Source organism: Equus asinus, chromosome 5 (assembly GCF_041296235.1).
Source record: "Equus asinus isolate D_3611 breed Donkey chromosome 5, EquAss-T2T_v2, whole genome shotgun sequence".
Classification (NCBI taxonomy): domain Eukaryota; kingdom Metazoa; phylum Chordata; class Mammalia; order Perissodactyla; family Equidae; genus Equus; species Equus asinus.
This window is the reverse complement of record NC_091794.1, coordinates 93,885,625-93,897,525: the sequence shown is the minus strand read 5'-3', so window position 1 is coordinate 93,897,525 and position 11,901 is coordinate 93,885,625. Positions and strand designations below refer to the sequence as shown.

Below are 11,901 nucleotides of genomic sequence, written 5' to 3'. Positions count from 1 at the left end.
CCCCAATTCAGAGCCAGGAAACACATACACCCTAATGTCAGTGGTTAGCAGAGATGACCAAGAAGGTCCTTTCTAAGACAGAGATGGTTTCTTCCCTCTAGAAGTTGTTCACGATTGCAAAGTGGTGTCTGGAAGTGAGATAAGCACTATCAGACAGCATCCATGAAATGGAAAGTGGCACTTTTCTGGAAGGTATTTTGGCAATATGAATCCAGAAAGTGGAAAACGTTGGCTACTTCATTTCTACGATTTTATCACGAAAGTCAGAGACTCAGACAAAGATTTAGGTACAAACATGTTAATCACAGCATTATTTACAATAGTAAAAAACTGGTAATAACTTATAGACTAACCATGGGAGTTGGGAAATGTAAATAATGTTATAGCCATACCATGGAATAGCATCATGTCGACATTACAAAGGCCTTTATATATTTATAATTACATGAAACAGTGTTAACTGGAAAACAGGTTACAAAGAAATTATAACACATCCCACTTACATAAATGCTAGCTATCCTTGTGTATGTATAGAAAAATAAGACTGAAATACACAAAATACACTTATAGTTGGATAATTTATTATAGATATATTTTTGATTATTTCTGTGTTGTGGGATTATGAGTGACTTTTTTTTATTTTCTAAGTTTTTTACTTTTCTATTTTTATCAGAAAAGAAAGAAAAATCTTAGGATGGTTGCCATATGCCAGCCACATTGGAAGATGGTCTTTCTCTCACCCTACACATTTCACGCTGAGCAGACCTTACCTGGAATCCAGAGGTCTCCTCCTTTCTGCATTGTGCTGTCCCCTCCCCAGTGTGACAGGGGAATAGGAAGTCATTTTGCTATTAGTGGGAGGTAGACAGAAGCTACATTTACTGGAGGAGAAAACACCCTTGCTGTCACACCAAGGCCTGAAAATAAAGTTCTGGATTATTCCCATCCTACTCCACTCATGACTGCAGAGAATAAATACTGAGGTGCTTGGATATGAGGCCATAAAGTTCTCAATGACGCCTGCCTTCCATCTGGTTTGCTGTGGTGAGAGCTGGCGTCTCTGTGATGGGGTAAGCATCAAAACTCATGACCACAGCTACTGGTACTATTTTCAAAAGCACAGCACCCACCTTCACACCCTAACTGATGAGGGATTCGTCCAGCAGCCTGGATGTCAGGATTCCTGGGCTCTAGGCCCCACAGGTGACTCATAGCCAGCCCCAGGCTGTGCCTCCTGGCCTCAGTTTCCCTGGCTTGCTGTGTTGATACTCTCCACCTACTGTACAGGGTGTTAATAGGGGTGAGGTGCTTTGAACTCAGATGAAAGAGGCTGAGGAAACAGCACCCGGTTATTAACCCCTGTATGGCCAGGCGTGGGAGCGGAGGTCGGCTGCTTTCATACTCTTCCAGCCACAGGAGCCTCCTTACAGTCCCTCATTCTTCCACCGTCTGCTTTGGCTGCCAAAACTGGAAACCAAAGCTCAGTCACCCCCATCTCAATGTCACTTCAGAATAGATTTTCCTAAAATGAATTCTCCAACTGCCCAAACCACCAGTAACCTATCTTCCCTTGATTTATGATTCAGTAACATTCTACAGGTATCTAAATTCTTTCTTCCAGTTGTGTACAAATGCTGTGGGAGAAGTGCTGTGACTTTCCACCACTAAGTATTCGCAATTAACAAGTCAGCAAAGTGGACGATGACAAAGACAGGCTGAACGAAGTTCAAATTCTTCATCTTTCTATTTCCTCAAGTAAAGTGGGGCTTCGTAATATTCCCCATCTTGTGTGTCTCTCTAGGAGTTGCTGTGAGAACCACGAGGATCATGTGTGTAGAAACACTTTATAAAATGCCAAGCTTTTTGCGTGTGTTAACAGGACCCAGTGTCTGCAAATCAGACTTCTGGCACAATGGCCATCATCCCCTTCTGCCTTCCGGGTACAACTGCCAAAAAATAAGCCTAGGATGCCACCTATTGGTTGAAAATACAAATTACACTTAACCAGTTGCAAGAAGAGCAAAGGAAGCATACACCAGTATTTCCCAACTTCAGGCCATCAGGATTTTTGCCACACCCCTCAAAATGTCATATTATATACTTAATATTTTTCTTTAAACAACTCACTTTGTATAAATTATTTCATTTTTAAAGTAAACTCTTAATCACTACTATAAATGGAAAACAAGTTTACACTTGCAAAAAGTAGAATAAATCCATGAAATAAATACAATGAAAACAGAACATTAAGATCTAGCTAGGAAGGACTGCCTGTGAAAGCTCAGGCTTGAAGCTCACTGTTAAAAGTGAAGATCAACAAAAGCACATGACTGGAGACTGAGAGTCTGTCAGTCCTCTAGTATGATCTTGTGCTTTGAGGGAAACACTGCCCTGTATGAAGAAATAGGATTCTTCTGAGGGAAGGTCACATTTCCTTGTTCTGCCCCAACTCTCTGGGTGTGGATGGTTGAAGAAAGTTTGGAAGCCACAAAAAGTAGAAAATAAACTCTTGTATTGTAGCACATTCCATCAGAGCCCAAGCAGGGCCAGTGCTGAATTCCTGGCAGCAGTGCCCAGAGCTCATGAGCACTGAGGGTGTAGAGGGCACTCTGCTCTGGGCCATGTCTGGCTTTTGGCCAGAAGTCCTCTGCAAGGCTGAGTGCTCTCGGATCTGCAGCCTGCTGAGCTGTCTGCTGCTGGCTGGGAGCTGCCACTTTCCCCAGTGCTGGGTTATGTGTCTTGTTTTCCACAACCCAGCCTGTTGCTACAGCTGCATGGCTTCCTGCTCCACTGACTGATCTGAGGGTGCCAGGTACTTCTCCTGGATGCCCAGGGTGCTGAGGGAGGGTGCGTCAAGGTTGATAGCAAAGCAAGGACAGGGAACTGGTCTGGGCAGGATCTAACTTTTATTTATTTTATTTTATTGTTTTTTAAGGTTGGCACCTGAGCTAACAACTGTTGCCAATCTTTTTGGTTTTTTTCCTGCTTTTTTCTCCCCAAATCCCCCCAGTACATAGTTGTATATTTTAGTTGTAGGTCCTTCTAGTTGCGGCATGTGGGACACCGCCTCAACATGGCCTAATGAGCGGTGCCATGTCCGTGCCCAGGATCCGAACCCTGGGCCGCCAAAGCAGAGCACGCAAACCCAACCACTAGGCCACGGATCTAACCTTTATGGATGTGCCCACTCCAACAATGTCTGGTAGATTCCCTTCATCCCTCTCCCTTCCTCATAATTACAGCTTAGGCAACAGGACCCATTTGGGTCTGAGAAGCCCCTCTGAGCATCCAGACCCAAATGTTCCTGTATTTGCCTGTTTCCCACAATGCTGAGGATCAAAAGACCAGACAGTGCTCTATATTATAGCACATGCTCTAGAGCCAGACCATGGGGGTTTAAATCTTGATTTTGCCACTTCCTTTTTCTCATCTGTAAAAATAAGAGTTGTGAGGACCAAATGAGACAATACAAAATGCTTAGCACAGCACCTGGCACACACTAGGTGCTCAGTAAGTGTTTGTGACTTTTCTTCTGCCCAGGGAGGGAAATCACGGGAGCCCAAAGAAAACGACTAATTTTTGTGTGGGCCACAGGGTGCCTTCTACTTCTCTCGGGACAGGAGGAAAGTGGAGCAGGAAGGACACAAATCAGATTCACGAAGGAAAGGACCGTGACACTGCTGAAGGAGCCCTGTGAGGCTGGCTGGCCTGAGGTCTGGGTGTGCGGTCTGACTAGAAGATGGGGGTTACCATGGCAAGGCTGGCCACCATGGCTGTTCTGCTAGATGACTCCAGCGTCAGAAATTGAGATCCTACAACCGGGGAGACCAAGGTTTGAACTATTCTTCCAACACATCTGGGGAGAGGGACCTTGGACCTGTCACTCTTAGAGCCCCAACTGCCTCATCTATAAAAGGGGACTGAATGAGAATTAAATGAGATCCTGCAAGTGACGTACCTAACCCACCAAAAGATGTTCAGGTTACGGACCTTTCTTTACCATTTCTTATGGATCCATCTATCAAAATCCATCTCACCGCTGCTCAAACTGACTCTGAACCCATGCTCCCTCGCCTTCACTTTTCCTCAGGAGCTAATGCCCCGTTCCTGTGCAAGTTGGCCCTGAGGATCACTCAGGACCAGTGGAATCCATCTTGCTTGACATGCAACAATCTCAAATCCGCCTTGCCTCTGGCCTGAAGCCCGCGTTCCTGAGCAGAGCCCATGAAACCCTGCATTCTATCTCTACTCATCTGTCTCGCACTTCTGGTTCCCCAGGCAGCCCTGTCCTGCCCAGAAGTCATGCCATTCTACTTGCAACCCCTCAGACAAGTCTTAACCTTGAACCCCCTCACCTTTGTAAATACTGTTCTTTTTGCCCTGATTCCCTTTCTCTCTTAATCAGCCTGGCTAACCCTCCTTTAAGAGGGTGCAACTCAAGTGCTACCGCCTCTATGAAGCTTTCCTTACCCACTCCCTCCTCAGCAGAGCTGACTTTTCTCTTCTTTCTACCAATCCCTATTGTCTTATACATAGAGTGAGGCTGAACCTTAAGGGAACTAGGTGGGGCGAGGGGCAGAATCTAAAATCAGCACAAATGTATATGGTTACAAATATCCTTGAAAATTCCTCAACTCATTTATTAAATACAGTATACATGGTTTTATGAATAGAATCCTGTATACTATGAATGAATGCATAAAGTAACATACAGTGTGCAAAATATCAGCACTATTAAAACTGCCCTTCCCTTTCTGCTGAGCACATGCAGTTGAATTTGCCAACATTAACTGAATGTGTAAGGCAGTTCCTCAACCCCTTCATCAGGCACCGCACACTCTTCTGCCATCATTTATAACTTGTCTGTTCCCCTGTGAGCTTTTGTTTCCCACATGTGAAAGGGCCTGACACAAATCACTAAGTGCTGGCTGGAATTATTTTCCTCCATACCCCAGACTCTGGAGCCCCCCTTGTCTCCAGGATCCTGTGTAGATGCCAAATCTCTGAAACCGGCCTAGAGGGCCTGGACTTTCCTGTCCTGCCTCACATGTGGCCTCTGTGATCCGAGGGACACGTGGCCTTAGCTCCACCCACCCGGGTCACTAAGCCAGCTCCAGTTCGGAAGGTCTGAAGGTCTGCCTCCTGAACAGCTCTGGTTGTCCCATGGCCCCCTCAAACACAGCACATGTGCCAGCTTGCACCCCCTTCCACCCATGTGACAAACCTGCCCCCTTGTCTCTGTTTTCTTGCCTCAGTGATTAGCACAACCACTCATACTACTGCCTAAGCTAGAAACCTGGGAGTCTGAATTCTGCTCCATCTATCCCAAAACTATCTGGTCACCAACTCTGCTAGTCTATCTCCTTAATATTTTTCCAATCTACACTCTTTCTATTCTCACTACCATGTTCCTCCCTTCTCACCTAGAGACTGTAAAAACCCTCCTGCCCTTAATCATATCCTTTAAATGCATTTTCCACACTTGGAGGAGCTTTTCAAAAATGTGTTTCTGGGGCCAGCCCTGGTGGCCTAGTGGTTAAGTTCAGCACGCTCTACTTTGGTGGCCCAGGTTTGGTTCCCAGGTGTGGACCTACACTGCTCTGTTAGTGGCCATGCTGAGCTGGTGGCCCACATACTAAAATATAGAAGACTGGCATGGATGTTAGCTCAGGGCAAATCTTCCTCACCAAAAAAAAAAACACAACAAAAAACCCCAAAAAAACACATCTGATTGTGTCACAACCTGCTCAACAATACTCTGCTGGTTCCCACTGCCCACCTATGAGCTCAAGTCCACAATCCTTAGCGGGGCACTCAAGCCCTCCATCGCCAGCCCTGTTTACTTCCCTTATATACCTGCATCTCTCTTTCCCCTTCACACTCAAGACACCAGGCAATTGAAACTGAACCCGTCGCATCTCTCTCAAATGACCAATGCCCTTTTATTTCTGGGCCTCTGTATTTGTTGCTCTTTCTGATCAATATCCTCCCTTGCCCTCAGGTACAACCAACCCTGAAGACTTCTAAGGGACCAGCCTTTGCAGATGAAAGACAGTCACCAGGGAGCACAACTGTTCAACATGAAATCAGTCATCTACAAGGGTAGATGTGGCCACTCCTAAACCCCAAGTCTCCCCCTCTTGGCTGTGGCTGGGAGGCTAGAGAGCAAGGATACGAGGAGAAATGGAAGTCAGCTCCCATTGCAGCAGACATCATGGCCTCCAGGCTTCGCTGCTCTTGGACCCCAAAGCAGTAGCCATTGGCTTTATCCACAGCCTGCAGGACCTGCTGGATACTCTCCTTGTCCTAGGTGGGGAGGAGAAAAACAGCTCTGTGAGTGAAACAGAGGTATGTGGAATTGAGGTTGTACCAAACTGCTTTTAGTCTCCAAACAGCTCCCTGATCTTGCCTCATGAAGCCTCTGTGCATGCAGCTTCCTTGGCCTGGAGTAGTTCTCCATGTCCTTTAGGGCCTGGCTACATCCTACCCTTCCTGACCCCCTGTCCCCCAACCACACATCAGAACAGATAAGCTCTTCTATGCACACCCATTGTCCCCTGGGTTTATCCCTATTGTAGCCGTGATCCTACTATCTCACTAACTATTATTAAGTTATTAACTCATCTGCCTCCCCGACTCGACTCTGTACCCTCTGAGGTCAGAGACTCATTTGTCGAGGTAGCCCCAGTGCCCGCCACGGAACTTTGCTAACAGCAGGCACCCAATAAATATGCATGTAACCTCTTTGCTCATCCACATCAAAGTGATAAGAACAGTCCATATCTCACACAATGGGAAGAAGACAACAAAATAATGTATGGACAGTTCTTGGCACAGTGCCCAGCAGAGAAAGCCTTCAAAAAATGGTAGTAGTTGGGGCCGGCCCCATGGCTGAGTGGTTGGGTTCACATGCTCCACTTCGGCGGCCCAGGGTTTCACCGGTTCGGATCCTGGGCGCGGACATGGCACCACTCATCAGGCCGTGCTGAACATCCCACATTCCACAACTAGAAGGACCCACAACTGAAAATATGCAACTATGTATTGGGGGATTTTGGGGAGAAAAAAGAAAAATAAAATCTTAGCAAAAAAAAGAAATGGTAGTTGTTATGATTAATATTACAGAATTCATTCTTTCATTTTAGAGGAGAAAAGTGTGGCATTAAAAAGGGAAGAGGGGCTGGCCCGGTGGTGCAGTGGTTAAGTTCGCACATTCCGCTTCTTGGCGGCCCGGGGTTCGCCGGTTTGGATCCCAGGTGTGGACATGGCACTGCTTGGCACGCCACGCTGTGGTAGGCATCCCACATAGAAGGTGGAGGAGGATGGGCACAGATGTTGGCTCGGGGCCGGACTTCCTCAGCAAAAAGAGGAGGACTGGCAGTAGTTAGCTCAGGGCTAAGCTTCCTCAAAAAAAAAAAAAAAAAAGGGAAGAGACAAGTTTGCTCCAGTCCACCCACTGCAGAAAGGACTCTAACATGCACCTGCGTCTCCCAGGTTACCCTCGCAGGATGCAAGGTGGGAGGCACAAGGGTTGGGTACTAGTTTGCAAAGTCAACAGGCAGTTGCCTATCTTAAAGGAACCTGAGAGACTTGTCCCTGGCCTTGATCAAGTCCCTTGCTGGTGACTTTCTGAACTCATTCATTTCCACACTGAGGAGGGAACATGTGTAGAGAGAACCCAGCAATACAGAATAGGTAAGGCCAAATTGTGGTCCACCTTCCTTACTGGAATCCTGCCCACCAGAGCTCCTGGTCCTGAAACCAAGGGGACCCAATGATAGTCAAGCCCAGGAGAAAGACCACTGTTTGAGCCCACAAAGCCTCCCGTAGCCTTGGCTTGGTGAGTTCCCAGGTACTGTCAGAGCCTGCAGCCAAAGGAAGAGGCCTCTTAGTCCCCAGTACCTGGATGTTGAGAGGGATGAAGGAGACCAGGCTGTAGTCTTCGATGAGCTGTACCAGTTTCTCATTGAGTTGACGGTAGTGGCGGAAGAAAGGGTCAGAAGCCAGGTGGTCAAGCAGGTAGGAGAGGTCTAGGACCTCTGTGTAGTAGTCCAGGTTGAAGGCTAAGGAGAGAAACCGATGCTCAGGAGCAGCTGGCATGAGGCTAAAGACCTGAAGACAGAGACCATATTTTCCTTCTTTCTTCTTTTGCCTTCATTCACTCATTCATTCAACAAATATTTTTTGAGACGGTGAAATGAAGTTACTAAGAAGAAAATACTTGATTCTGCCATTTACTAGCTATATGGGCAGGTACCCACCTCATGGGGCTCTTGTGAGGATTAAATGCTATAAACCCCAGTGCCTGATACAGAGAAGTCCTTGACCAATGGTAGTAAACAATGATATCGAACATGTAGCAAGAACACTGCTGGGTCCCCACCTTATGAAGCTCAGCCAGGCAGTACCCCCAGGACCTGGCACACACACTGTAAAGACTCTGTAAATGCTGGTCATATTGAATGAACGCTACATTCTAGCAGGGTGGCCTCTTGGGTAAATCACTTTCCCTTTCTGGGCCAGTTCCTTCTTAACATAAAACGAGGAGACCCAGACTAGATGACTCAGAGGTTCCTGACTCAGTTCTATGAATACAAACTTCCCACTAAAAACCGAAAGTTGGCCTCTCTGCACTGTCAATTTCTGCCTGGGAAACTCAAGTGGGTGGGCTACTCAGCAGGTCTGTTCCAAAGTGAGGGCATCAGGCTGTCAGAGATCAACTCACTTCCTGCCTCCTGTGTTCTTATCAGCTCTAATTAGAAACTGACATCCTGGGGCCAGCCTTGTGGCCGAGTGGTTAAGTTCACACGCTCCGCTTCGGTGGCCCAGGGTTTCGCTGGTTTGGATCCTGGGCGCAGACATGGCACCGCTCATCATGCTGAGGCAGTGTCCCACATGCCACAACTAGAAGGACCCACACCTAAAAATATACAACTATGTACCGGGGGGCTTTGGGGAGAAAAATGAAAAATAAAATCTCTAAAAAAAAGAAAGAAAGAAAGAAAGAAAGAAACTGACATCCTGTACCTACAAGGAAGAATGTCCTGGGCATTCCAACAAACTTCTTGGATTGCCTGACGGGTACACTTCTCCCTAAGAACTAAGAAACTGAGCCAGGCACACTTGGGTTTAGATTTCGTCTCAGCTAACACATCAGCTGTGTGACTGACCTTGGACTATTCAGGTAATGTCTCTGGGCCTCAACTGCCTCATCTGGTTTACATCTCAGGCTCCTGCGAGGATGACTGGCAAGAGTCAGAGCTGGAAACGTCGAGGACCACCATGTAGCCATCTGGGCTGGAGGCTGTGAAGGGGGACAGGGGCTTGGGAGGACTGCACATCTGGACCTAGATAAAATGGGGCTTCTGGGCTTGTCAAGAGATGGACCAGAACTTTGGGCTGACACGGCCCCTCCAAGTCCTGACTGGCAGCCAGTTGGCCTCTTTGGACAAGTCTCCTGTCATGTTACTCTCCCAACAACCTCCCTCCTGCTCACTGCTGGTCATTTCTGCTTTTCTTTTCTAGGTTCCTTTGTGGCTGGAGATGCTATTTAGGGAACTGATGCTCCCAGCTCAGCAAAGCACTAATTTTGCATGAAAAAATGCTGGCCATTGGGCCCCTAGGCAACTCTCCTGCCTTGCACCAGCCTGATTCCCCCTCAGTCTTCCTCACTCAACAAATGGCATCCTTATCTGTCCACTGGCTCAGTCAGAAACCTGAGAGTCATCCTTAATTCCTGTCTCCTCACCCAATCCACAAACAAATCCTATTTCTTGAGTAAGTTTTCAATCTATCTACTTCTCCTCATTTCCACTATGACTGCTTGGGCTGCTGCAAAAACCTAAAGGATCTCTGTTTTCATTCTTACCCCTTTTAATTCATTCTCCACAAAGCAGCCAGAATGACTTTTTCAGTTCATGCTATTCTCTTGCTTAATATTCATCAATGGTTTTCCTCTGTCTTTCAACAGTACAGGTTCTGGCCCCCACCCACCTCTCTGACCTCATTTCCTACCACCCTTCCCCTGCCCACTAACTCAGCTACTTTGGGTTCCACCCCGCCCCTGCCTTTTCCTTGAACCCAGAAAGCTCTTTCCCTAAGGGCCTTTACCTCTACTGGTCCCTCTGCCTAGAATAGTTCTCCTGGCTCCTTCTAACCATTTGGGTCTTAGCTCAGACGGCATTGCTCACTCCCCTGACTCCCAACCACTCACTGTGCCATCACTTTCATTCCTTTGTAATACATATCACCATCTGTAGCTCCGTTGTCCCCCAAACCCAGAACAGTATCTGGCACAGAATGGCACAAAATAAATGGGCAAGGGTCAGGAACTATCTGTGGCTACTATCACCAGGCCATGCATGGTCCCTGGAGGCTGCATCCTTCAGCTGAGATCTCTGCTTCACTCCGCCCAGCCACTGCCCTGTCCTTGTCTGCCCAGAACAGGAGCTCTTACCCAGCTTCCCATAGTGCTCAATGAGGTCCATCTTGGAGAGAACGTTGACGTGCGGCAGCTCCACGTGCAGCATGGTGGCCAGGGAGGTACACAGTACTGAAATGAACTTGGCTGGGTCTGTGCAGTAGTGAGAATCCACGAGATGGACGGCAGTCAGCTGGGAAGCGAAGAAGAGACAAGGTGAGAGTGGCCTGGAGAGGCAGGGAACATCAGGGCCTATGTCTCCCCCATCACACTGGAGACTTCCGAGGACAGAGTGCAAGCTTTCCCCATTAGTTGCCTCCTGCTTCTGTTTCATAGCCGCACTCATTTCTTTCTCCCAAGAGATGATGGGACATTTTTTTCTTACAACATGCCTTGCACTGAGCCTCCCAGTGGGCAAGCGGTTCAATTCCCACTGCACCTGACTCTATTCTTTCACTTATTTTTGCCCATCAAGTCACAACAATCATCATGCCACTTTCCACATAACCCTTTCCATACTTCTCATAATCCCAAATTGGATACTAGCACGTCCATTTTACAGATGAGAACACTGAGGTTCAGAGAAATAACCTGATTTACCCAAGACCACACAGCGAGTCAGTAGCAGAGGCAGAATTCAAATTCACACCTGTTTTACTCCAAAGCGACTCAACCCTACCTCGCTGTGTGACTTGGGGCCGTGGCATCTGTTCTCTCTGTCTCAGTTCCTCCACCTGCAAAATGGGCCTACCAGACCCAAGACGCACCCTGAGGTCCCACTGTGCCATCTGCGAGAAGATGCTGCGCAGGGCGCCGTGATGCGTGCAGAGCTCCACCTGGCCAGGGCAGTCAAAGAGGAAGTAGTGGCCGCGGAGGGGGTCGAGCTTGGCTCGCAGCCAGTCTAGGTTGGCCTCCAGGTACTCCATGCAGTAGAGCAGGCCGCCGTTGGGCCCCAGCCGCAGCGCGTCCATCACGTCACTCAGCCCCACCAGCTCGCCCACGTCCACGGCGCACTCGTACGGCAGCCCCTCGTTAGCCGGGTCCAGGTTCACCACCGCCACGCGCCGGCCCAGCGCGCGCAGGAACTCACTCATGCCCAGGCAGTACGTGGTCTTCCCCGAGCCCGGCGGGCCGATGACCACCTGCCCGAAGGCCGTGGTCGGAGCGGCCCCCGCCATGGGCGGCACGCGGACCCACGCGAGTTCAGCGGGGAAACGGTGGGCAGCAACACGCAAGCCGAGTGCGAGGGACTTCCGGGGGGCCGGCAGCGAGGCCCGGGGTCGCCTAAGAAGGAACAGCTAGAACCGGAGCGACGCGAGAAGGACGGACCCGATACTGAAGGGACCAGGACCGACTTCCGGACGACGCCGGAAACGAAGTCCCGCCCCCGCAGTGCCGACGCGGGCGGCCGCCGAGGGGCGTGGCACCGCGGGACTCCCCCAGAGAGGGAGGGGCCAGATGTGGGGACCTTCTCCTGGGAT

General features: G+C 48.7%; 1 protein-coding gene across 1 annotated transcript; it reads right to left on the bottom strand.

The window, feature by feature from the left end:
• Positions 1–282: 282 nt before the first annotated feature.
• On the bottom strand, positions 283–11,598 carry GPN2 (GPN-loop GTPase 2). Its single transcript, XM_014854961.3, has 5 exons — positions 11,188–11,598; positions 10,457–10,613; positions 7,903–8,063; positions 6,176–6,306; positions 283–2,837 (listed from the first exon to the last, which is right to left on the bottom strand). Exons 1-5 carry the CDS (start codon positions 11,596–11,598, stop codon positions 2,765–2,767), a joined length of 933 nt encoding a protein of 310 aa, XP_014710447.1. The 3' UTR covers positions 283–2,764.
• Between the last annotated feature and the right edge of the window lie 303 nt (positions 11,599–11,901).

Bases quoted from the DNA above. Each gene is read 5' to 3' on its own strand.
- GPN2 (XM_014854961.3), bottom strand. From the start codon at position 11,598: ATGGCGGGGGCCGCTCCGACCACGGCCTTCGGGCAGGTGGTCATCGGC. The intron at 10,614-11,187 runs GTGCGTCTTGGG...TTCGCTTCCCAG, and splicing joins TGGCACAGTGGGACCTCAGG to CTGACTGCCGTCCATCTCGT. The intron at 6,307-7,902 runs GTACTGGGGACT...CTCCCCACCTAG, and splicing joins TCATCCCTCTCAACATCCAG to GACAAGGAGAGTATCCAGCA.